Below are 26,866 nucleotides of genomic sequence, written 5' to 3'. Positions count from 1 at the left end.
TGTGCACTGGAAGAGGATGCTTTAGAGTAAAAAGTAGAAGGGGTAGCAGATACAGAAGACAACAATGGCAGATTTTCTTTTTTTTGCCCCAAAGATTGATTGATTGATTCATTCATTCATTCATTTGACAGACAGAGATCACAAGTAGGTAGAGAGACAGACAGAGAGAGAAGAAGGGAAGCAGGCTCCCTGCCTAGCAGAGAGCCTGACACAGGGCTTGATCCCAGGACCCGGAGATCATGACCTGGGCCGAAGGCAGAGGCCTAACCCACTGAGCCACCCAGGCACCCCCAATGGCAGATTTTCATCGAGTGATTATTATCTGGGGATTCTGTGCTAACCCCTTGATCCTCACTAAACCTCTATTATTGTCCCCATTTTACAGAAGAAGAAAATAAGACATAGAGAGGTTGGCCAACTTGGTCACCCAGCTTGAAGTGGCAGAGCCAGAATCCTATGGAACTCGGGCTTTCCAACTCAGAGCCCAGTGCTTAGTTCCTGTGGAACCACATATAGATCCCTATGCAAGGAAGAGAAAAAACAGGCAGAAAAAAAATCCTAGAATAGTCCAGGAGCACCAGTTGAATTGTTTTGACTTAAATTTTTGTTTGTACTCTCTTGGCAGAATGAAGGTTCCATGAAAGCAGAGACCTGTCCGTCTTGTTTGCAGTTTTATCCCCAACACCTTGCATAGTTCTTGGATCCTGAGGATGAGAGAAGTGGTAAGTGAGGAGGAGAGCTGTGTGGTGAGTGTTTTCACCATTAGGGGTTGAGTAGGGGGGCGCCTGGGTGGCTCAGTGGGTTAAAGCCTCTGCCTTCGGCTCAGGTCATGATCCCAGGGTCCTGGGATCGAGCCCCACATCGGGCTCTCTGCTCACCAGGGAGCCTGCTTCCCTTCCTCTCTCTTTGCCTGCCTCTCTGCCTATTTGTGATCTGTCTGTCAAATAAATAAATAAAATCTTTTAAAAAAAAGGGGGGGTTGAATAGGAACTTGGGCAAAGAAAGGCCTCATTCCTCTAGAAATCTAATTAAATATCAATAATTGGTGTAAAAAGGTAAGTAAGGGTAGGGTAAACCTGCCAGAAGGTACTTCTCATGGCCAGCTGCCAAAGAAAAAACAATATTCCTACAAGTAGTAGGAAAACAAGAATCACAGAGTCTTTTTTTTTTTTAAGATTTTATTCATTTATTTGACAGACAGAGATCGCAAGTAGGCAGAGAGGCAGGCAGAGAGAGAGAGAGGGAAGAGGAAGCAGGCTCCCCGTCAAGCAGAGAGCCCAACGCGGGGCTCGATCCCAGGAGTCTGGGATCATGACCCGAGCTGAAGGCAGAGGCTTCAGACCCAGGCACCCCAAATCACAGAGTCTTATTTAGAGCTTTAAGTCTTTGCCAAAAACCCCAAGAAACACATAACTGAATTTATAACACAGACAACTAAAGCGTGTAGTTTATAACATCAAATTTCCTTCCCATTCTAACAAAGGTTAGTTGAGTCCTTGAGCTATGTGTGTGAACACTGTAAGAACACTGAATACTAAGGGGCGCCTGGGTGGCTCAGTGGGTTAAAGCCTCTGCTTTCGGCTCAGGTCATGATCCCAGGGTCCTTGGATCAAGCCCCACATTGGGCTCTCTGCTCAGCAGGAAGCCTGCTTCTCTTCCTCTCTCTCTCTCTCTCTCTCTGCCTACTTGTGATCTCTGTCTGTCAAATAAATGAATAAAATCTAAAAAAAAAAAAAAAAAAGAACACTGAATACTGAATGCCTAAATACTGCAGAAATCTGGAGGCAGAACAGTGATATTATAGAAAACTTCCAGCTTTCTATCTTTGCGTCATGGCAAAGATGGGACTCAAGATAGTGCCAACAGCCAAAGCCAAGAACCTGCTATATTGCACTTTAAATGTGTCAGCTGGGGTATAACTGTAGGGAAATATTGTCCCACATCACAATACCATACATCACTATGTAGTAATATACATATTGCACACACATGACTTAGAGGATGGCTCTGTAAGGACCTTTTTGAAGGCAGGTATCATTGCTATTCTTATCTTCGTAGTCTCAGCAGGTAACAAAGTCCTGAGATCCAGTGATCGATAAATATTTACTGACAGAGCAATACTTACATAGTACTTGTCATGAGAATACCAAAAGTGCCTGCAGTGGGTTTCCTGAATGCAGCTTCTACACTGGAATGACAATTTCTTCTAACCCGTTAATGCTCTAGTCCTTCTCTGTCCATTTCTGGACTCTAGCAGGGCCCAGTGACTCGAAGCTGTTTGCTCCATAAAATGAACAGAAATCGGTGCGCCTGGGTGGCTCAGTGGGTTAAAGCCTCTGCCTTCGGCTCAGGACATGATCCCAGGGTCCTGGGATCGAGCCCCACATCAGGCTCCTTGCTCTTCGGGAAGCCTGCTTCTCCTTCTCCCACTCCCCCTGCTTGTATTCCCTCCCTCGCTATGTCTCTCTCTCTCTCTCAGATAAATAAATAAAATGGTTAAAAAGTTTATATATCTATACTCTTCAAGCTCCTGTTTGTGAGTGATTCCACTCACCCTGCGGTGGAGAAGATAGCTGGGAGAATGGTTCTCGAACAGTGGTCCCTTGGGCAGCAACATCACCTCTACTTGTGAATTGGGTAGAAGTGCAAATCCCCGGGTGGTACCCTAGACCTTCCGAATAAGAAGCTCTATTGATAGAGTCCATGAGTCAGTGGTTTAACAAGCACTCTAGATAATTCTGAAGCTTCCTGAAATTTGAGAGCCACAGGACTAGAACAGCTTTTACTCCTCCAGTAGTGACTTTGTCACATATATAATTTTATTTCTCAACTTGAAGTCTTACATGGGGCTATAAAGCAAGTTCTCACAAATAAGGCCTTATTTGTGTATGTGCACATATGTATGTATCAATATACATATATATGTATATGTTTAAAACATCTATCAGGGACACCCGGGTGGCTCAGTTGGTTGAGCAGCTGCCTTCGGCCCAGGTCATGATCCCAGCATCCTGGGATCGAGTCCCACATCAGGCTCCTTGCTTGGCGGGGAGCCTGCTTCTCCCTCTGCCTCTGCCTGCCTCTCTGTCTGCCTGTGCTCGCTCTCTCTCCCTCTCTCTCTCTGACAAATAAATAAATAAAATCTTTTTAAAAAATAAAAAAATTATTATAAAACATCTATCAGGAAATTACTTTTATTTATTTATTTTTTTTAAAGATTTTATTTATTTATCTGACAGAGAGAAATCACAAGTAGGCAGAGAGGCAGGCAGAGAGAGAGAGGGAAACAGGCTCCCTGCTAAGCAGAGAGCCCGACACGGGGCTCGATCCCAGGACCCCGAGATCATGACCTGAGCCGAAGGCAGCGGCTTAACCCACTGAGCCACCCAGGCGCCCCAGGAAATTACTTTTATTTTTATTTTGTAGTTTTGTAATTAAAAAAAATTTTTTTACAGCTTTTTAATTTCTTTGATGGATGGAGAGACCTAGCACATAAGAAGGGGGAGCAGCAGAGGAAAAGAGAGAAGCAGGATCTCCACTGGGCAGGGAACACGACGTGGGGCTCGATTCCAGGACCCTGGGATCATGACCCAAGCGAGCCGAAGGCCTACATTTAATGGACTGCGCCACAGAGGCGCCCCTGTTTTTTTATGTAGGGTCCATACCTAGTGCAGAGCCCAATGTGGGGCTTGAACTCATAACCCTGAGATTAAGACCTGGTCTGAAATCAAGAGTCTGATGCCCAAATGACAGTCACTCAGGTGTTCCAGGGAATTATTTTTATTTTTATTTATTTTTATTTTTATTTTTTGTTAAAGATTTTATTTATTTATTTGACAGAGAGACACAGTGACAGGGAACACAAGCAGAGGGAGTGGGAGAGGCAGGCTTCCCGCTGACCAGGGAGCCAGATGTGGGGTTGGATCCCAGGACCCTGGGATCATGACCCGAGGCAAAGGAGGACACTTAACAAATGAGCCACCCAGGCGCTCCTTTACTTTTATTTTTAAAGATTTTATTTATTTGTTGAGGGGGTGGTGAACACAGGACCAGGGGACGGCGGGCATAGGGAGAAGCAAGCTCCCTGCTGAGCAAGAAGCCTGATGTGGGACTTGATCCCAGGACCCTGGGTTCATGACCTGAGTCAAAGGCAGATGTGTAACCCACTGAGCCACCTAGGCATCCCGGGAATTATTTTTTAAAGGAATAAAAATTTGGGGGACGCCTGGCTGGCTCAGTTGGTAGAGCATGCAACTCATGATCTTGGGGTTGTGAATTCAAGCCTCACAATGGCTGTGGAGACTACTTATAAATAAGTAAATAAAATAAAGGATAAAAGATTTTAATTCCTTCACATTCCCATAATACCACACTTATCTCTCAATTTTGTCCACTTATTTTTCAATGTTATTTATTTATTTTTAAAGCTTTTATTTACTTGAAAGAGTGTGCGTGCCCATGCACACTGTGAGCAAGGGTGCAGGGGTGGGGGGTGGGGGAGGGGCAGAAGGGGAGGGAAAGGGAGACTCTGAAGCTCACTCTTTGCTCAGTGTGGAGTCCTATTTGGGGCCTTATCTCAGAACCCTAAGATCATGACCTGAGCTGAAATCAACTTAACCAACTTGCCACGCAGGTGCTCCTTATCTCTCAATTTTAATTTGGTCTTTATCCACATGTAAATGTCTTTATATAATTGTAGAAATGTTAATTGTAATTAACTGTAGAAAATTTTTTTGTTTACTTTTGAATTTAAAATTATCTGGTAAACATGCTAAAAGAGGACTTTTTATTTATTTATTTATTTTTAAGATTTTATTTATTTGACAGACAGAGATCACAAGTAGGCAGAGAGGCAGGCAGAGAGAGAGGAGGAAGCAGGCTCCCGGCTGAGTAGAGAGCCCAATGCGGGGCTCGATCCCAGGACCCTGGGATCACGACCTGAGCCGAAGGCAGAGGCTTAACCCACTGAGCCACCTAGGTGCCCCAGAACTTTTCTTTTTAAAGATTTTATTTATTTATTTGAGAGAGAGAGAGAGAGCGCATGAGAGGAGAGAGGTCAGTTGGAGACGCCGACTCCCTGCCCAGCAGGGAGTCTGATGTGGGGACTCGATTCAGGGACTCCAGGATCATGAACAGAGCCAAATGCAGTCGCTTAACCAACTGAGCCACCCAGGTGGCCCTAAAAGAGGACTTTTTCTTCCTTTTTTTTTTTAAGTTTTTAATTTCAGTTAGTTAACATAAACAGTGTTATATTAGTTTCATGTGCATTACATAGTAATTACAAGTTCAGAAAAGATGACTTTCAAAAAAATTTTTTTTTTATTATTTTTTAAAGATTTTATTTATTTGACAGACAGAGTTTACAAGTAGGCAGAGAGGCAGGCAGAGAGAGAGGAGGAAGCAGGCTCCCTGCTGAGCAGAGAGCTCAATGTGGGGCTCGATCCCAGGACTCTGAGATCATGAGCTGAGCCGAAGGCAGAGGCTTTAACCCACTGAGCCACCCAGGTGCCCCAAGATGACTTTTTTTGATGTTAAGGTAACAATACTCACTCCTACTAGTCTTTCTTTTTTCTTTTTTTTTTTTTTAAGACACTCTCTTTTTTTTTTTTTTTCCTTAAGATTTTATTTATTTTTTGACAGAGAGAAACAGCGAGATAAGGAACACAAGCGGGGGGAGTGGGAGAGGCAGAAGCAGGCTTCCCGCCAAGCAGGGAGACCGATATGGGGCTCGATGCCAGGACACCGGGATCATGATCCGAGCCAAAAAGCAGACACTTAAGGACTGAGGCATCCAGGCGCCCAAAATTCTCTTTTGAAGTAATCCCTACAACCAGTGTGGGGCTCAAACTCATGACCCTGAGACCAAGAGTCACGTGCTCTACCAATTTAGCCAGCCAGGTGCCCTTCTTTCCTAGTCTTTTTTTCTACATGAATATTGATAGATATCTTTTATTTTTTATGAAATTTTACTTTTATCTTCGTAAAATTTTGCTACAATTACCTTTTAATGATTACATAAGGCTTTTCTGTGGGACGTTTAGATTACTTCCTTTTTTCTGGTCATTATTCAAAATGTCCTTGATCATTTCCTGGAAATACAATTATAGGGACAAAAAAGGTGAACATTTTAAAACATTTGAGAGAGTTTTCCATGTTCTTTATGGTTCTTCGAAATAGCTGAGCAATCTCATTGCTGTTAGGTTTAGTTCTTTCTCTGTTCCTCTACGGTGGAACATCGATACCAGCAATTGTTAGCAGAGGTGATTTTTGTCACCTAGGGCACACTGAGAATACCTAGAGACACTTTAAGTTGTTAAAATTGTTGAGGGGTATTACTGGCATCTAGTGGGTAAAAGCCAGGGATTCTAAACATCCTGCAATGCACAGGACAGCTCTTATAACATAGAATTTTCTGGTCCAATAGGTCAATAGGAGAAATTTTTTTTTGTTATGTATAGCACATATAAAAATTCATGTACCATTTTTGTACTGAAGTTATTTGAAATAAAGTTTTTTTTTAAATAATTTATTTATTTATTTGAGAGAGAGAGAGAGATCACAAGTAGGTAGAGAGGCAGCAGGTAGAGAGAGAGAGGGGGACACAGGCTCCCCACCTAGCAGAGAGCCCGATGCGGAACTCGATTCCAGGACCCCAAGACCACAACCCGAACCGAAGGCAGAGGCTCAACCCACTGAGCCACCCAGGCGCCGAAGTTTGTTTGTTTGTTTGTTTTTTAAGATTTTATTTACTTATTTATTTATTTGAGAGCGGGCAGAATGAGAGAGAGCACAAGCAGGGGGAGTGGCAGAAGCAGACTCCCCACTGAGCAGCGAGCGAGATGCGACGGAGGTCTGGATTCCGGGCCCCCGGGGTTCATGACCTGAGCCAAAGGCAGACGCTTAACCAACTGAGCCGCCCAGGCCTCCCTCTTGATTGTAGGTTTCTACCTTGTTTCCAAAATAGTTATGTTGCTTGATACGATTATGTATTTATTCCTCTGTAGGCTAGGGAGATTTGATTTTACAAGGATGGATGAAATGTATCTACTTAGCACTTTTTTATAGGCCACATCTAGAGCTAGAGCACAATTCTTCTGGCTTGATCTGAGAATGATTCTTAGTTTGACTTTGGAGTGACTGAAAGTGATTTCTGGTTTGACTTTTGGGCAATAAATATGTTTTGTTTTAGGAGATTTTCATTTGATTCCAAACATATTTTATTCTTTCTGTCTTCCTTGGGTTCTGATATACCACAGGTTGAAATTTCTCTTGCATAATTGAAGAGTCTTCAGTATAGATACAGGAATTCAGGAGTTAAACCAACTGATATAAGGAGAGGAGGAGACTGGGGAGGACAAATTAGACAAAAAGATTTGTATACTGATCATCTGTTTTTTCCAGAAGTATTCCTTTATGATTATATGAAAGAAAAAGAGGATTTTTTTATATGATTTTATTTATTTGATAGAAGTCAGAGCAAGAGAGGGAACACAAGCAGGGGGAGTGGGAGAGAGAGAAGCAGGCTTCCCGCTGAGCAGGGAGACTGTTGGGGGGCTCAGTCTCAGAAACCTGGGATTATGACCTGAGCCAAAGGCAGACGCTTAATGACTGAGCCACCCAGGTGCCCTAAGAGAAAGAGGATTTATAAACTATGTAATTGAGGGACGCCTGGGTGGCTCAGTTGGTTAAGCGGCTGCCTTCGGCTCAGGTCATGATCCCAGCGTCCTGGGATGGAGTCCCACATTAGGCTCCTTGCTCGGCAGGGAGCCTGCTTCTCCCTCTGCCTCTGCCTGCCTCTCTGTCTGCCTGTGCTCGCTCACTCTCTCTCCCTGTCTCTGACAAATAAATAAATAAAATCTTTAAAAAAAAATAAACTAGGGGCGCCTGGGTGGCTCAGTGGGTTAAGCCTCTGCCTTCGGCTCAGGTCATGATCCCAGGGTCCTGGGATCGAGCCCCACATCGGGCTCTCTGCTCAGCAGGAAGCCTGCTTCCCCTCCTCTCTCTCTCTCTCTGCCTGCCTCTCTGCCTACTTGTGATCTCTCTCTCTGTCGAATAAATAAATAAAATATTAAAAAAAATAATAAACTATGTAATTGAAACATCATTCTTGGGGCGCCTGGGTGGCTCAGTTGGTTAAGCATTTGCCTTCAACTCAGGTCATGATCCCAAGGTCCTAGAATGGAGTCTGGCATCTTCCTTTAAAAAAAAAAAATTATTTATTCATTTGAGAGAGAGCGGGAACGCACTTGTGAGCAGGGGGGAGGGGCAAAGGAAGAGGGAGAAGCAGAATCTCTGCTGAGCAGGGAGCAGGACACAGGGCTCAATTCCAGGACCCCGAGATCATGATCTGAGTCGAAGGCAGATGCCAACCAACCAAGCCACCCAAGCGCCGCCAAAATATGTTCCCAATACTTTTTCCCAGTATTATCCAGCCCTAAATCAGACAATTTCAATGTTTCTCTTATTTTCAAATGAGAGTCTTTCAGGAATTTTTTTTACTCTTTAATCACTACACCCAACGTGGGGCTTAAATGCACAACCCCAGGCTCAAGAGTCACATGCTCTACTGACTGAGCCAGCCAGACACCTTACAAATGACAGGTTTGTTTGTTTTTTTTTAAGATTTTATTTATTTGACACACACACACACAGAATCACAAGTAGGCAGAGAGACAGGCAGAGGGAGGGGGGGAAGCAGGCTCCCTGTTGAGCAGAGAGCCTGATGTGGGTCTCGATCCCAGGACCCTGAGACCATGACCTGAGCCAAAGGCAGAGGCCCAACCCACTAAGCCACCCAAGGCGCCCCAAAGACAGTTTTAAATTTTTTTTTTTAAAGATTTTTATTTATTTATTTGACAGAGAGATCACAAGCAGGCAGAGAGGCAGGCAGAGAGAGGAGGAAGCAGGCTCCCTGCTGAGCAGAGAGCCCGATGCGGGGCTCGATCCCAGGACCCTGAGATCATGACCTGAGCCGAAGGCAGCGGCTTAACCCACTGAGCCACCCAGGCGCCCCCAAAGACAGTTTTAAAATATCAAGAAGCTATACTACTAAAATTTTCTAAGGTCTTTTGTCATGCAAATAGTTTTTTTTCTCAGGTCTCCCTTTGAGAAAGGTGGTTTTTCTTTTTGGTCTTTCATCCTGTTATTATTCTTTTTTAAGATTACATTTATTTGAGAGAGTGAGACCGAGAGAGCATGAACAGTGGTGGTGGGGGGGGGACAGAGCAAGAGGGAGAAGCTGGCTCCCCATTGAGCAAGGAGCCTGATGCAGGACCAGATCCCAGGACCCTGGTATGACCCAAGCCGAAGGCAGATAGATACTTAACTGACTAAGCCACCCAGGTGCCCCTTTATTATTATTTTTTTAATTTTATTTTTTGAGAGAGAGTGAGAGAGTGGGGGATAGGTGAAAGGAGAAGGAGAGAGAGAATCTTAAGCAGGCTCCATGCTAAAGGCAGAGCCCCATTCCGGGCTTGATCTCACCACCCAGATTATGATCTTAACTAAAATCAAGAGTCCGATGTTTAAACCATTGCCACACAGGCACCCCAAGATTTTATTTTTTAAGATTTTATTTATTTATTTGACAGAGATCACAAGTAGGCAGAGAGGCAGGCAGAGAGAGAGAGGAGGAAGCAGGCTCTCTGCTAAACAGAGAGCCCGATGTGGGGCTCGATCCCAGGATGCTGGGATGGTGACCTGAGCGGAAGGCAGAGGGCTTTAACCCACTGAGCCACCCAGGCACCCCAAGATTTTATTTTATTTATTTTAATTTTTATTTTTATTATTTTTTAAAGATTTTATTTATTTATTTGACAGAGAGAAATCACAAGTAAGCAGAGAGGCAGGCAGAGAGAGAGGAGGAAGCAGGTTCCCTGCTGAGCAGAAAGCCCGATGTGGGGCTCGAACCCAGGACCCGGGATCATGACCTGAGCCGAAGGCAGCGGCCAAACCCACTGAGCCATCCAGGCGCCCCCCAAGATTTTATTTTTAAGTAATCTCTATACTCGATATGATCAAGAGTCACATGCTCCCCCCCCCCCCCCCGCCAAAAAAAAGAAAAAGAAAAAGAAAAGTTGCATGCTTTACTGACGGAGCCAGCCAGGCACCCCCTCAATGTTCGTTTTACTTTCAGAAAATATTAGGTTTCTTTTCACTCCCTGGAAAATGGGCATGAATACTTTCCTCATACTTCATAGCTGCACCACTGCTGTTCGAAATTCTCAGATCAGTGAAACTGAAACATTTGGAAAATGCATTAAGACATAGGTGGTAGAACAGTGCGGAATTTTGTGCAAAACTGCATTAAAGTTCATCCTAGGGATGGCAGTCTTCAGAGACAAGGATTTTTCTTCCCTTGCTTCACGATCTGTACTTCGAAAGAACGAACTATTGAGGTGACAGGATTTTCCTAATCACTCCAAGTCATCTTTTTCTACCCATTGAAATGCGCTGTTCAGAAGAACCTCAGGGAAGGGAGCGTTTTGAAATTTTGTTTTCAGATCAAATTTCTTCTCTAAATAAAAGCAGCTGCTACATTTTCAGACAGTATTTCCTAAGACTTACTATCTTCAATTCGTTAAAAAACTTATTTGCTAACTTAGAAAGTCCTGTTCTCTTCCCTGTGTATTTGCAAATATGGCATTTACGAAATAAATCACTCCTTTAAGTTACTGGAGCACTTCTGAGCTTTCCATAACAAGGTCTTGGATTCCCTGATTTGAGTCCTCTTTTCTGCTTTGCTTTGGTGAGACAACAAACTAGTCTTTGTATTTAATTAAGCAAGCCCAGCTGTCTCGGTTTCACAGTTGTTTCAGCCGCTTTAATTTTGTCTGCGTGCCTTACAAGCGTTTTGGGGGTGGGAGTGGGCGGCAACCGCCTTTCGTACCCAAGCCCAGTGCACCGACGGGGACTGGGCAAGGCCTGGATACCGTTCAGAGAAGCAGCTGCGACGACCTTAACTTGCAGACCCAACAGGGGCGAGTACAGCCAGAGTAGACAGACACCACGGGTTCGCTCACCGCGGCTCCAGGCCCTGCGCTCGCCCCAGAAGAGCCGCCCCAGTCCGCGCAAGCGCAGCCGCACAGCCGCGGCTCCCGCTCTCTCCGGGGGCCTTTTCCCGGCCCGGCGCGGGGCTGTCCGCAGCGGCGCCTGAGCAGGCTGAAGGGTTACTGTGTGGACCGGTTGCCCTGGCTCTGTTCTCCCTGTCCCGTTGTCGCCGGCCAGGAAGGAGGGACGTGTGTCGAGTGTCGCGGAGGGAAGATCGTGGCCGAGAGGAGAGGCCCCTGCGGCGTTGGGTGCTTGGACCTGCAGGCAGTGCACGAGGCGCTCGCCAGGGGGTCCTCTCTCGCAGGTGGCTGTGAGCAGGAGGCCTGAGCCGGGAGCGTCCGCGGCCGCGCAAGTTCCGGGGGGCTGAGGCGAGGCGCTATGGAGGAGCTCGACGGCGAGCCGACCGTCACTGTAAGGGCGCCCGCAACAGTCTTGCCTTTGCGGTCCGAGGATTGTGTCTGCTTTGTCACTGTAGGCTTGTCTACCTCCCGCGAGGCTCCTGGCCTCCTCCCTCAGCTCAGTAGCCACAGTTGGGAGGTCCCATTAGCTAGGTGCTCGTGTTCGGGTCGCAGTGGTCGCTAGGTTTTTACTCTTTCTTTGTATACTCAGAAATGCCTGGCTCGGAGGCCTCACTCCTCACTCCATCCCTCACCCTCTCTTGCCTTCCCGACTTTCCCGTCCCACTTCCGTTCCTTCTCCCGTTGGACTAGTGCTCTCGTGAGCGGGCTCCGACCGTGCCGAGGTCCAAGGGGCTTTTATCTTCCGCGGAACTAAGCTTCACATGGCAACACCATGGGCTTGGCTTCTGCTGCTTTTTGTGCCGTGCTGGCCCAGGATTTATTAGAAGTATTTGTTCTCGGAGACTTCTTGTACTTACCGCCCTGCTTGCTTTCAGTTCTGTCTGGACTTTCAACAGAGTGCCAAATGTGAACGATCTGTGATGTTCGAAAATAGATTCCTGGCGTTTAGATAGGAGATACCTACCGATCCTCCGCTTGGAACGCTCTCTTTTTCTCTGTATCTCCTCGCTTTTCAAATGCAAGAACCAGCACCCTCTCCCCCAGGAAAGCCTTCCCTTACCTCGCTGGCTAGGGCAAATATTTCTGTCCATTATTGGCTTGGTCTGCACCTCTTTGCTCTTGGTAAGTGGTAAGCTTCGCTGAACTGCAGGTTGCCTGATCTTGGGTTTATTGCTTTTGAGAAGGTTGAGATGCGTGCAGTTTTCTGCTAAAGCCAACAGATGGAAAAGCAGTGCCTGACAAAACCAAAGATGGGGTCATTTCAAAGCTAACTGGACAAAAGGAGGCCTGAGATCGTAAATAGCAGTTAATGTGGGTTGTTACTCTATAAAACTTACTGTTGTAGCGTGTTAAAATTTTAAGACCCATATAAATTACTTTAAATGTTATATATCAAGGCTGTGTCAGTGTCAGTGGGAAGAAAAATTAGAATATCAGAATCACTGGAACTTTTTCAAACATCATCTTGCCTTTCCCTCCTCCTCTTATATCAGAGTCTTTTGATGGGGGCCTCTTTCCAGTAACCTGCACAACCCTGGGGAGTCACTACTTTGATACTGAGCCTTGATAATTAGCCTTGCTTTTACAAATTGAATGAAGATGAGCCAAGCATATTTTTAACACCAGCAGTGGTGATGGACTTGTGATAGCTCAGCTCCACGCTGGTGTTGGGGAGACCAGGAAGGAAATTGATTGACCTTGTTGACACAGCCTTACAGAGAGGCGTTTTCTTTCTTTCTTTTTTTAAAAAATTTTTATTTTTTTATTTGACAGAAAGAGACACAGTGATAGAAGGAACACAAGCAGGGGGTGTGGGAGACGGAGAAGCAGGCTTCCCACAAAGCAGGGAGCCTGATGGGGGGCTCGATCCCAGGACCCTGGGATAATGACCTGAGCTGAAGGCAGATGCTTAACGACTGAGCCACCCAGGTGCCCCTAGCATTTTCCCACTTTTCTTACTGCCTATTTGTTTAAGATTTTATTTATCTCTTTGACAGGGAGAGAGCACAAGTAGGCAGAGAGGCAGGCAGAGAGAGAGGAGGAAGCAGGCTCCGTGCCAAGCAGAGAGCCTGATGCAGGACTCCATCCCAGGACCCTAAGATCATGACCTGAGCCGAAGGCAGAGGCTTAACCCACTGAGCCACCCAGGCGCCCACTGCCTGTTGTTGTTTTATTTTTTGTTTTTTTAAATTGGACTTCCTCAGTAGACTGCTAGCTTTTGGAGGGTAGTAACTGTATTATACAGTGTTGTATTTCTAGAGCACAGTACAGATAAAGGCTTACTAGACATTGCTTAGTTGCATTAGCCCTTCCTCAGAACTAACTGCACTTGTCCTTTTTTTCTTTTTTTTTAAGATTTTATTCATTTATTTGACAGAGAGAGAGAGAGAGATCACAAGTAGGCAGAGAGGCAGGCAGAGAGAAGGGAGGGAGGGGAGCAGGCTCCCTGCTGAGCAGAGAGCCTGATGCGGGGCTCGACCCCAGGACCCTGAAATTGTGACCTGAGCCGAAGGCAGAGGCTTAACTAACCCACTGAGCCACCCAGGTGCCCCTGCACTTGTCTTTAGACCAGATTATTGCCAGCCAAATTTCTTCTCTGTCAAAAATATTCATGGAGTGCCATCTTTGTGCCAGGGTCTCTTCTGAGCAGTGAATGAGAATCCCGGAATCTCCTGCCCTTGTGAGCTTTTTTAATCTTTAAAATTTTATTTATTTATTTATTTATCGGGGTGGGGGGAGAGAGAGAGAAAGAAAGAACAGCAGGTAGAGGGAGAAGCAGACTCCCCGCTGAGCAGGGAGCCAAATGCAGGACTCGGCCTCCCATCCCAGGACTCCGATTAACAACCCAAGCTGAAAGCAAGTGCTTAACCAACTGAGCCACCCAGGTGTCCCGTCCTTGTGAGGTTTTATCTGTTTATAGGGCAAGGTAATAACCATGTAGGATAGTCATTTCAGGCCCTGAGAAATGTTGTTGCAGTCATTTGAGAGTTGATGGTGGCTTGGGTTAGACTGGTAGACATGATAAGTGGTTGGATTCAGGCTTATTTAAGAGTAGGACAGGATTTACTGATTGGACAAAGGTAGTAAAGGAAAGTGAAGAGTCAAAGATTACTCATAACATTTGAGGAAGGCTTTGTCCCAGTGGGGGAAGGGAATGAGACTTGGAGGTGAGCATCAAGAGTTTTTTTTTGGTTCTGATGTTATGAATATAGCTCTAGAGGTTAGGTAACCTATGAAAGTGTGAATTAGGTAGTTGAATGTATGAGGCTGAGGCTCAAAGGGGTTGATCTGAGTTGGAGAGAAGAATTGAGTCTTTATCAAAGGGATGGCACAGGGTCGCCTGGGTGGCTCAGTGGGTTGAAGCCTCTGACTTCGGCTCGGGTCATGATCCTGGGGTCCTGGGATTGAGTCCCGCATCCGGCTCTCTGCCCAGTGGGGAGCCTACTTCCTCCTCTCTCTCTGCCTGCCTCTCTGCCTACTTGTGATCTGTCTCTGTCAAATAAATAAATAAAATCTTTAAAAAAAGAGAGAGATGGCACAGAAGCCATGGTATTGGAGGGCTCCTTTTAGTAAGTAACAAACAGTTCAATTTCTTTTTTTTTTTTTTTTAATATATTATTTATTTATTCATGAGAGAGAGGCAGAGGAAGAGGGAGAAGCAGGCTACTGTTTCTGAGCCTGATGCGGGACTCAGTCCAGGACCCCGGGATCACAACCTGAGCTGAAGGCAGAGGCTTAACCAACTGAGCCAACCAGGCGCCCCAGACAGTTCAATTTCTTTTCTTTCTTTCTTTCTTTCTTTTTTTTTTTTTTTTAAAGATTTTATTTTATTTATTTGACAGAGAGAGATCACAAGTAGAGAGGCAGGCAGAGAGAGAGAGGGAAGCAGGCCCCCTGCCGAGCAGAGAGCCCCATGTGGGACTCGATCCCAGGACCCCGAGATCATGACCCGAGCTGAAGGCAGCGACTTAACCCACTGAGCCACCCAGGTGCCCCCAAACAGTTCAATTTCTTTTCTAGTTTTAAAAAAAATTCCCTTTTCCTGAACTGTAGATCGTTAAATTACAATATAGCAGTTGATTAAGGATAGCTCTCCTTTTTATCAACACTTGCAAAGTGGCAGGCTGGGTTGAGGTGCTCAGGAAAGCTCACTTGCTTATTCAGGGTCTTAACAGACTGGGCTGATCTCATCCACACTTAGCTGTATACATAGATTAGCGCTTAACTTTCATGATCACTTATTTCTAGGGCTCTGCTTGCAAAGCATTTGAAAACAAAGCCTTTAGTAAAAGTAACAGTGTCTGTGCCGTTTTTTTTGTTTTTTTTTTTAACTAGTTGATTCCAGGAGTGAATTCAAAGAAGAAGCAAATGTGTTTTGATTGGGGTCCAGGGGAGATGCTGGTGTGTGAAACCTCCTTCAACAAAAAAGGTAGGTTTTTGTGTTTTTCTTCTAGGTTATCCATCTTGGCACATTTGTTTTCTTTTGTTTTTGTTTTTTTTTTTTTGTTTTTTTTTTTTAAGATTTTATTTATTTATTTGACAGAGATCACAAGTAGGCAGAGAGGCAGGCAGAGAGAGAGAGAGAGAGAGGAGGAAGCAGGCTCCCTGCCAAGCAGAGAGCCCGATGTGGGACTCGATCCCAGGACCCTGGAATCATGACCTGAGCCAAAGGCAGAGGCTTTAACCCACTGAGCCACCCAGGCGCCCCTTGTTTTTTTCCTTTATTCTCAGATTTAACTAACTGAAGCAAGAAACAGTTGAACTTAACTTTGTACCATTTTCATTTTTAAACTGTTACCTGTTTAAGATTTTCGTTAATTTATGGGATCTGGAAGATGTTGAGTACAGGAAAAAAAATTAGTAATGTTTGTGGTATTCCTTTATATTTAAAAATTTCAAGTTTTTTCCCCTTGTCCAGAATGACTAAATTCCCTTGACAGCAGCCCTCTTTCCATGAAACTGGAACAGTTTCCGCATAGTCCTCATAGTCCTTGCTTTTGTAGTATTATTGTAAACTTGATGAATTCTGTTAGCTGTTGATATAAAGCACAAAAGATCTGGAGAGTGAAATACTCTTCCTTTTTCTCTAAGCTCCTTCAGATTTTGGACATGGATCTTTTCTTTCTGTTACAGACTTCTACTAGCAAGAGAAAACTAAATTTTCACATTTGATTTTGCTTTCTCCATTTCAAGAGAAGTCTCTGGAAATGTTGTAAGAGATTTTCTTGCAAATATTCGACAGGTTCTTTATCCAAATGTGGAGGCTTTCCTCTTCTATAAGGAGGGAATTGATCTAATGGAAGTCTTACAATTTTGACAAATCATGTGATGTGCAGGTCCTGCATTTTGAAGTGATGTAGTTAAAAAAAATATTTTTCAGTATAGTTTTTCTTAATTTTATCATTAACAGTTCTCCGTGATGTTGCCAAATGTTTATGGCATATTTTAGTATTAAAGATCTCAAGCTTGGCAAAGCTCTAGAAGCTGCCAAAGAGACAGTTGCTCAGGAGAGAACCTTCTTTGAATATGTCTAGCCTCTTTTCATACTTAATGGGAAAGCTTATCAGCATTTTTAGTTTGTCCTCCATTGTTGGAAACATGAGGCTTTCTTTTTGTTTATGTCTATTGAAATCTGGATAGAGACAAGCCGTTGAACATCATCACAGCTTTTTCAAGAAGCTGTTATATAAGGAGTGTCTACAAGTTGGTGGTTTATAATTTCTCATTATAGATCCTTTTTATCACTGCCACAGAATAATTTAGTCAACTCTTGATTCTTTGTTTTAGGGGTAAGGGCAGTACAAAGAAATATAGAAATAATATTTATTTGAATTTGAGGTTATATAAAATTTCAGCTCTAGGTATCTTTTCCTTTTTTTATTTTTATTTATTTATTTATTTATTTAAAGATTTTATTCATTTATTTGACAGAGAGAGATCACAAGTAGACGGAGAGGCAGGCAGAGAGAGAGGGAAGCAGGCTTCCCGCTGAGCAGAGAGCCCGATGCGGGACTCTATCCCAGGACCCTGAGATCACGACCTGAGCCGAAGGCAGCGGCTTAACCCACTGAGCCACCCAGGCGCCCCTCTTTTCCTTTTTTTAGATTATTTATTTATTTGTGAGAGAGCAAGAGTGTATATGCACGAGCAGGGATCAGGGGCCAAGGGAGAGGGAGAAGCAGACTCTGTTGAGTAGGGAGTTCAACACAGGGCTCTATTCCAGGACTCCAATCATGGTCTGAGCTGAAGGCAGACGCTTAACTGACTGAGCCACCCAGGTGCCCCTCGATGTAGGTTTATCTTATTTATTGAGTTATCCATAAGCTAATATTAAGTGACCTTAAATTTTTTTTAGAGATTTTATTTATTAGAGTTCACGAGCAGGGGGGAAGGGTAGAGGAAGAAGCAGAATTCTTGTTGAGCAGGGAGCCCGATGTAGGACTTGATCCCAGGAGTGAGAGAGGAGCACAAGTGGTGGTGGGGGGCATTGAAGGGCAGAGGGAGAAGCAGACTCCCTACTGAGCAGAGAGCCTGATGCAGGGCTCCATCCCAGCATACTGGGATCATAGCCTGAGCCAAAGGCAGACGCCCAACCAACTGAGCCACCCAGACACCCCCAGTTCATACTTTTTAACATGAAATCAGTAGCAAAGGAGCTGAAGCTTTTGTAATTAGATAACTCAATTAAAAATTTAAAGTGTAGGGCACCTGGGTGGCTCAGTGGGTTAAGCCTCTGCCTTCAGCTCAGGTCAGGATCTCAGGGTCCTGGAATCAAGCCCCACATCGGGCTCTCTGCTCAGCAGGGAGCCTGCTTCCCCTTCTCTCTCTGCCTGCCTCTCTGCCTACTTGTGATCTATGTCTGTCTGTCAAATAAATAAATAAAATCTTTCAAAAAATAAATAAATAAAAATCTAAATAAAATTTAAATAAAAATTTAAAGTGAGAGGTTCAGTCAGTTAAGCATCTGCCTTCGGCTCAGGTCATGATCCCAGATTCCTGGGATTGAGCCTCACATCAGGCTCCCTGTTCAGCGGGGAGCCTGCTTCTCCCTCTCCCTCTGCCTGCCACTCCCCCTCCTTGTGCACACGCATTCTCTCTCTTTCTGTCAAATAAATAAAATCTTTTTTTTTTTTTTTAAAGATTTTATTTATTTATTTGACAGAGAGAGAGATCACAAGTAGACAGAGAGGCAGGCAGAGAGAGAGAGAGAGAGAGGGAAGCAGGCTCCCTGCCGAGCAGAGAGCCCGACGCGGGACTCGATCCCAGGACCCCGAGATCACGACCCGAGCCGAAGGCAGCGGCTTAACCCACTGACACACCCAGGCGCCCCAGAATCTTAAAAAAAATTTAGTGCGTCTGGACGGCCCCGTCTGTTAAGTGTCTGCCTTTGGCTCAGGTCATGATCCCAGGATACTGTGATCAAGTCCTGAATTGGGCTTCCACCTCAGCTGGGAGTCTGCTTCTCTTTCTATCCTTGCCTGTACTTGTGATCTCTCTCTGTCTCTCAAATAAATAAATAAAATATTTAAAAAAATTTTGAAGTGAGTTCTTGTATGAGGGTAATGGTGATTGATGTTAATTTTTTCTGTTTTAGAAGAATCAGAGACTGAGCCAGGCTGCCCCTTTATCTATATCATCCGAAAGGATATAGATGTTTACTCTCAGATCCTGAGAAAACTCTTCAACGAATCCCATGGAATCTTTGTGGGCCTCCAGAGAATTGAAGAAGAATTGACTGGAAAATCCAGAAAAGCTCAGTAAGTTGGCTGCTGATAGGTGCTGAAGTTCAAAACTAAATTATGAAAGCCAAATGAAATGCATTGTTTTCCTTTTTTCTTTTCCTTAAGATTTTATTTATTTATTTGAGAGAGGGAGAGAGAGAGGGAGCAAGCACAGGAGTGGTGGGGGAGGGCAGAGGGAGAAGGAGAAGCAGATTCCCAGGTGAACAGGGAGCCCAACACGATGGGGCACAGGGCTCCATTTCAGTACTCTAGAATCCTGACCTGAGCTGAAGGTAGCAGCTTAGCTTACTGTGCTACCCAGGCCCCCTTAGAACTGTTTTTCTTGCTAAAGATTGCATCTTAATAACTAAACCAGTTGCTTTCTTGTGGATGTTTGTTTAGTTTTGTCATTTCCTTTCTAATTAATTAGTTAATTATTTATTTATTTTAAAGGTTTTATTTATTTATTTGACAGAGAGAGAGAGATCACAGGTAGAGGCAGGTGGTGGGGTGGGGTGCAGGCTCCCTGCTGAGCAGAGAGCCCCATGTGGGGCTTGATCCCAGGACCCTGAAATCATGACCTTAGCCGAAGGCAGAGGCTTAATCCACTGAGCCACCCAGGCGCCCCGTTTCCTTTTTTAAAGACTTTATTTTGAACTAATTTTGGACTTACAGAAAAAGTACAAAAATTAAAGATTCCTGCGCATCCTTCACTTAGTTTTGTTACGTTAGTATCTACATAACCATGTTACTGTTACTTAAACCAGGAAACTTAAAACATCAATGCGTTATGATTCAAGGCCTCATTTGAATTTACCAGTTTTTCCACTAAGGTCCTTTTTTCTCCGCTGCAACTCAGGTTGTATTTAGTTTTTTTTCCTTAGTCTCTCTCTCTTTTTTTTTTTTTTTAAGATTTTGTTTATTTATTTGACAGGTAGAGATCACAAGTAGGCGGAGAGGCAGGCAGAGAGAGAGGAGGAAGCAGGCTCCGTGCTGAGCAGAGAGCCCGATGCGGGGCTTGATCCCAGGACCCTGGGATCATGACCCAAGCCGAAGTCAGAGGCTTTAACCCACTGATCCACCCAGGCGCCCCAAGATTTTATTTATTTGACAGAGGTCACAAGTCAGCAGAGAGGTGGGGTGGGGGTGGGGAGAAGCAGGCTCCCCGCCGAGCAGAGAGCCTGACAAGGGGCTCGATCCCAGGATCCCGAGATCATGACCTCAGATCATGACCTTGAGCCGAAGGCAGAGCCTTAACCCACTGAGCCACCCAGGCCCCCCTTTTCTTAGTCTCTTTAATGACCTTGACACTTTTGAAAAACACTGACCAATTATTGTGGTGACAGTCCCTCCATTTGGGTTTCTCCGATGTTTTCTCATGAATAGAGAAAGGTTATGCATTTTAAGGTTATTCATTTTTAGTAAGAATACCACAGAACTGGTATGATGTGTCCTTAGTATGTCATGTCATAGGGTTCATGATGTTTTTGTTTTATTCTAGTTTTGTTGACCTTGATCACTTGCTTGATGTGGTTTCTACTGGGTTTCTTGACTATAAAGTTACCGTCTTTTCCTTTGTAGCAGAAACTTTTTTTTTTTTAATTTAATTTTATTTTTTCAGTGTTCCAAGAGTCATTGTTAGTAGCAGAGACTTTGAGATTATGCAAATCCTATTTCTCCTTAAATTTTCAACCACTAGTTTTAGTGTCCATCAGTGGATCTCATCTGCAGCAATTAATGTCAGTATGGATTCGTGGATATTTATTTCAGCCCACTGATTGTCTCATATATTACTTACTTGGTTGCTCGAGTTCCAGCTTTCGCTGTAGGAGCTCTTTCAGGTTGGTTCCTGTCTTTGAGCAAGCTCCTACCTTCTATTGAGAATTTCCTTGTTTTTTGTCACCACAAGATGCACCAGGCTCATCTTGTATGTCATTTCATTTTTTGTAGGTTGGTCCGAGTGAGTAAGAACTACCGATCAGTCATAAGGGCATGTATGGAGGAAATGCACCAGGTTGCAAGTAAGGATTCTATGTGTGTATATGTGATAATAATTGAAATGTTTATCTAGCTGTAAATACTGCAAGGTAGAATCTATTTGACTCTCCAGTTTAAAATTCTTACTTTCCTGTCTTCCATAATTCTTAATTTTTTGGCAGTTGTCTTGAGTATATTTTTCAAGTTAGAGCATACTGAGCCGACAGGTGTGCGACTAGGGGCCAGATTAACAACCTTTGAAAGTCACATTCCTGGTTCTTTAACCTTGGTGACTTCTTTGTTTCTTTCTCCTTCCTCCCTCCCTTCCTTCCTTTCTAAAAGACTTATTTTGAGAGAGCATGCGTGAGCCTTGAGGAAGGGGCAGAGGGAGAGAGAGTCTTAGACTCTGCCAATCGCAGAGTGCGACTTGGGGCCTAGTCTCAAGACCCTGAGATCATGATCTGAGCTGACTTGTTCTCTTAACCAACTGTGCCACCCAGGCGCCCTAACCTTGGTGATTTAAAGTCACCACGCCCTAACCTTGGTGATTTAAAGTCACCATAACCGGGGCGCCTGGGTGGCTCAGTGGGTTAAGCCGCTGCCTTCGGCTCAGGTCATGATCTCACGGTCCTGGGATTGAGTCCCGCATCGGGCTCTCTGCTCGGCAGGGAGCTTGCTTCCTCCTCTCTCTCTGCCTGCCTCTCTGTCTACTTGTGATCTCTGTCTGTCAAATAAATAAATAAAATCTTTAAAAAAAAAAAAAAAGTCACCATAACCGTGAGAGCCACGTGACTCCTGGATGCTGAGTAGAGTCTTTTATAACCTGATGGTCTCTGTAGTTTGTAGTTGAAAGTGTCACTTACAGCTTGAGAGCATTGGGTGTGCAAATCATTGATCTGCAACAAAGAGATATAAAGCATTTTTTAAAAAAATCTGTAGTGAAGTGGTGCCTGGTTGGCCCAGTCAGTTAGGCGTCCGACTCTTGGTTTTGTCTCAGGTCATGGTCTCAGGGTTGTGAGATCAAGCCTTACTTCGGGCTCATGCTCAGTGTGGAACCTGCTTAAATTTCTCTCTCTCTCTTCTCCCAGCTCCCTTCCCCCACCAGTACATGCTCGTAAAAAATAAAAATCTGTAGTGAAAATGGGTGGGCATTAAAGGAAACAAAGGCACAAGCCAAAGAACCTGGTATATGAAGCTGTAACTATGAGACTAAAAGTTTAATTGCTCACTTAAAATGTTTTGTGTTTTGTTAGTTGCTGCTAAAGATCCAGCCAGTGGTCGCCAGTTCAGCAGCCAGGTAAGGGGGGGCACTTTGTTGTCCTGCTGGGGCCATTGTGTCCTCTTGCATCCTCAGCCTGGTGTGGGGCTCGATCCCAGGACTCTGGGATCATGACCTGAGCCAAAGGCAGATGGTTTTTTGTTTTTGTTTTGTTTTTTAAGATTTTGTTTATTTATTTGACAGAGAGGTCACAAGTAGACAGAGAGGCAGGCAGAGGGGGAGGGGGAAGCAGGCTCCCTGCTGAGCAGAGAGCCCGATGTGGGGCTCGATCCCAGGACCCTGGGATCATGACCTGAGCTGAAGGCAGAGGCTTTAACCCACTGAGCCACCCAGGCGCCCTGAGTTTCCGGTTCTTATGGGAAATGTCATTCCTAATCACGCTGTGTCACCTGAGATATAATGAGCTGAGCTTTTGGAATCACCAGTTATTTAATAAACTGTACTCAGCTCATGAACCCAGTATTTTTACTCAGTTGTTTATTTTTTAATTTTTTTATTTTTTTTAAGATTTTATTTATTTATTTCACAGAGATCACAAGTAGGCAGAGAAGCAGGCAGAGAAAGAAGAGGAAGCAGACTCTCTGCTAAGCAGAGAGCCCGATGTGGGGCTCGATCCCAGGACCCTGGGATCATGACCTGAGCCGAAAGCAGAGGCTTAACCCACTGAGCCACCCAGGTGCCCCGATTTTGTTTTTTTTGTTTTTTTTTTTTTTTTTTTTATGGCTGCATACTATTCCATTGTATGTATATACCACATCTTCTTTGCCCATTCATCTTTAATGGACATCTAGGTTCTTTCCATAGTTTGGCTATTGTGGACATCGCTGAAATAAACATTCGGGTGCACGTGCCCCTTTGGATCACTGCATTTGTATCTTTAGGGTAAATACTCAGTAGTGCGATTGCTGGGTTTTAGGGTAGCTCTATTTTCAACTTTTTGAGGAACCTCCATACTGTTTTCCACAGTGGCTGCACCAGCTTTCATTCCCACCAACAATGCAGGATGGTTCCCCTTTCCCCACATCCTTGCCAACACCTGTCCTTTCCTGACTGGTTAATTTTAGCCATTCTGACTGGTGTGAGGTGGTATCTCACTGTGGTTTTGATTTGTATTAGAATTTTAAATATTATTTACTGAAGGGACATCTGGGTGGCTCAGTTGGTTAAGCTACTGCCTTTGGCTCAGGTCACAATCCTGAGCTCCGAGATTAAGTCCCAAATTCGGCCTCCCAGCTCAGCAGGGAGTCTGCTTTTCCCTCTGGCCCTCTCATGCTCTCTCTCACTCTCTCTGTCTCTCAAATAAAGTCTTAAAAAGTATATATTATTGGGGCACCTGGGTGGCTCAGCGGGTCAAGCCTCTGCTTTCAACTCAGGTCATGATCTCAGGGTCCTGGGATCAAGCTCCGCATCAGGCTTTCTGCTTAGCAGGGAGCCTGATTCCCCCTCTTTCCATCTGCCTCTTTGCCTGTTTATGTGCTCGCTCGCTCTCTTCTCTCTCCCTCCCCCCAAAAAAAGTGTGTGTGTGTGTGTGTGTGTGTATAATTTACTGAATATTTTTCTACGAATCATCTCCCATTTACTTAGAGCTTCTTTCTAAATCAAAATGTTCATGAAGATTTTTGGTGTGATGAGCTAATTATATTCTTCTATAATATACATTAAACTAAAACAAGAACCATTAAAACAAACAAAAAAAATTGTTAATCTGCCTACCACCCCCTAGAATTCACTCACTGGCTTCCCTGTGGGAAACCCTGCTATAGAAATATTCAGTAATTGTTGAGTTAATAATGAATGACCTCATATGATTCAAGCCCTGCTTCATTCCTTTGCTCTAAGAGAAATGTCAGGAATGTTTTCAGTTAAAACTTTGTCTTCATTTCTTCTTTAGGTCTCCATTTTGTCAGCAATGGAGCTCATCTGGAACCTTTGTGAGATTCTGTTTATTGAAGTAGCTCCAGGTGAGCAAGAAATCATCCCTTCAACAGTACCAAAGGTGTCCTCCTGCCCTTTCCTCTTTGTCTTTCCTGTGTGTCGTGATGAGCATTTTATTGCCAAGAATGCTCTTTTCCTCACCCTTCTTCAACATAACCAGCAGAAAGCTATATATAACACCCCCAAACCCTGCTGTTTTGTCTGATACTACCAAAAAAACTCAGAGATTATGCCTTCTAAAAACCTAAGATGTTGGGCAGGTGACCCCTGAAAAACACCATGAAAGCACAGTGGACTAGTGTGTGGCAGGGGTGGTCAGGATTCATACGGTGGACTGGTCAAGCTGAAGAAAGTTTTAGGATCAGGGAAGAGGCATGGAGTGGGTCTCCCTCCCAGCCTCAGAAAGAACCAACTCTGTCCACTCCTTGATCGCAGACTTCTGGCCTCCAGAAATGTGAAACAATAAATGTCGGTTGTTTAAAATTAAAAATTAAAAGAAAGGAACAAAGTTTTAGGGCTGTGAGGAGGGATTAGATGGTGAGAAGCAAAGTCACTTGGAGACTTCTGTCCCCAGAGATTGAGGGAAGGGGCAGCCCGACCTGTGAACTGTGCACTCTGAATTATTCCGTGTTCTTGAACTAAGTTGTGGTTGGTATGGTATCCTGGCCTGAGTGGGCTCTCTGTGGAGGTGCTGCAGGGTTTTTTTGCATTCTCTTGATGACTTATGTTTGCTTTTATCCATAAATGAATGTTAATAATCTGTGCAGTCATAGCTTTTTACTCCTACTTCTGCTAAAGCCCTGAGCAATGTGAAAATAAAATTAGTTGATTCTGTTTTTATCTCCTCCCGTATATTTTGAGGGCTGTTGCTGTGGTTTTGTCATACCTAGCACCTAGTCAGTAGCAATCCCTACGTGGCCATTCCTTATGTAGCCACTGAGTACTGCATAGTCATGAAGAATTAGAGGTGGAAGGTGAGATTCAGCCCTTTCAAAAATTCATGAAATGTGGAGCTGCCTGGCTCAGAGGAACTATTTGTAAGTCCATTTGCTAGTCCAGTCCTTTATTCAGGACCATATGGGTACCCACCGAAGTGGGATAAAGTACTTCCTACCTAGTCATCTTGTCTGCCTACATTTTCTGTCTGTACAATGGGAAAGTGGAATTTGCTGCAGATGAAGCTGAGGTTTTTGTGTGTAACAAGAGTTTTTTCTCCCAGCTGGCCCTCTTCTCCTTCACCTCCTTGACTGGGTCCGACTGCATGTGTGTGAAGTGGACAGTTTGTTGGCAGATGTCCTGGGCAGTGAGAATCCAAGCAAACATGACAGCTTCTGGAAGTTGGTAAGCATCTCCTGCAGGCTGGGCCTTCCTGACTTCCATCTCATGATTTGTTTTTCCCAGTGCTTCAGGCAGGCCCGAGGATTGCCTGCGGAGCCTGCTCAGAATCCGACTGGCTCTTTGGGTCTATGATTATGGGGATGCTCTTAGATCTTTTCTTCCCTGCTCCACAGGAGAGTTTAGAACTAAGTTGTTGTGTAAGAAAAGCAATGCTTTGTAGACTTCCCACTGAGCAGGGACGTTTAATTTCTTTGTGAGTCTAAGGAAGAGAAGATGTGATAAAACTGCTCGATAGGAGCTGGAGGGGGTTGGAGGTTAAATGAGCAGGAAGAGTTTTGATGTGATAGAAATGTTCTAAAACTGGATTGTAGTGATGCTGCACAACTCTGTAAACTTAGAACTTAAATAGGTGAGTGTTTATAGTGTAGCTCCAAAATTGTAGCTCCAAATAGCTATTGAAAACAAAAAGATGGATGATCCTGGAGTTATTTTGGGTTATCAGTGTGGAAGTCCGTATGTGTATTGGGGTTGTGAGTGTGTGTGTGGGTGGGTATGTATATACTCTGTGCCTACTGACCTGTGACCTAATTGGGAGGGACTGGGGAGAGATTGCTAGTTGACCTGAATAATGGAAAGTTGATTAAACTTAGAAAATCTGGAATTCTGATAAATGTTGCCTTTGATGCTATTTCTGGGCCTTTTGTTGCTGGGAGATCTGTGCAAGTGTGGGGAGAGCCTTTGTTCAGGAAGTCTTAGGCTCAGATTTTGTGTCTCTGATTCATTCACTGAGTATTTATTGAGTGCTCCTGTTTGCAAGGCACTGAGGAAACAGTCATGAACAAAGTGGGCGAAGATTTCTTTCCTTAGGAAGCTTTACATTCTGGGTGGGGAGACAGGAAACAAGTACAGAAACAAGTAAAACATGTAGCATGCCTAACAGGGGAGCACTGTGATGTGGAGGGCAGTAAAGCCAAGGTGGGGCATGGGCAGTACTGGAGCCGAGTAATCAGGGAAGGCCTCCCTCATGAGGTGATGGTGGGGGGAGGGGCGCTGGGCCAGAGGAGGGGGAAGAGTGTTGCAGATAGTGAGACCTGCACATGCTCTCGCCTGGAGGCGTGTGAGATGAGGAGCAGTGTGAGCAAGGGCAGAGAGTCACGGGGTTAGATCAGAGGGTTCCTTGGACTGTCATAGGGACTTAGAGGCAGTAGAGCAGTGTGGTAAGAACATGGTCTGTGGTGCCAGACTGTCCAAGTAACTGGTTGCCAGCTCTGCCTCTTGCTAGCTGTGGGGTATTAAATATGTTACTTAATATCCTTTAGTTTCTTCTGTACAGTGCAGGTAGTAAGGTTATTTTTTTTGTTTGTTTGTTTTTAAAGATTTTATTTATTTATTTGACAGACAGAGTTCACAATTAGGCAGAGAGAGAGAGAAGAGGAAGCTCTGCTTCCCGCCGAGCAGAGAGCCCAATGTGGGACTCGATCCCAGGACCCTGGGATCATGACCTGAGCCGAAGGCAGAGGCTTTAACCCACTGAGCCACTCAGGCGC

The 26,866-nt window shown here is 44.5% G+C and overlaps 1 protein-coding gene across 4 annotated transcripts in view; it reads left to right on the top strand.

The window, feature by feature from the left end:
- Positions 1-695: 695 nt before the first annotated feature.
- Positions 696-26,866, top strand: part of NUP85 (nucleoporin 85) — a 40,179-nt gene continuing 14,008 nt past the window's right edge. Inside the window, exons 1-7 of one of the 4 annotated variants that reach the window (XM_047707288.1) lie at positions 696-722; positions 15,405-15,498; positions 18,664-18,826; positions 20,741-20,811; positions 22,021-22,064; positions 23,938-24,007; positions 25,201-25,322. In XM_047707288.1, the coding sequence (XP_047563244.1) occupies positions 711-722; positions 15,405-15,498; positions 18,664-18,826; positions 20,741-20,811; positions 22,021-22,064; positions 23,938-24,007; positions 25,201-25,322 (576 nt within the window). In that variant the 5' untranslated portion in view covers positions 696-710. Of the gene's footprint in view, positions 723-11,186; positions 11,461-15,404; positions 15,499-18,663; positions 18,827-20,740; positions 20,812-22,020; positions 22,065-23,937; positions 24,008-25,200; positions 25,323-26,866 lie in introns of those variants that run through there. The other 3 variants (XM_047707287.1, XM_047707286.1, XM_047707289.1) reach the window with 3 other exon arrangements.

This window comes from Lutra lutra, chromosome 16 (genome assembly GCF_902655055.1).
Source record: "Lutra lutra chromosome 16, mLutLut1.2, whole genome shotgun sequence".
Lineage (NCBI taxonomy): Eukaryota > Metazoa > Chordata > Mammalia > Carnivora > Mustelidae > Lutra > Lutra lutra.
The sequence above is the reverse complement of the archived record's forward strand: the minus strand, read 5'-3'. Positions and strand labels throughout refer to the sequence as shown.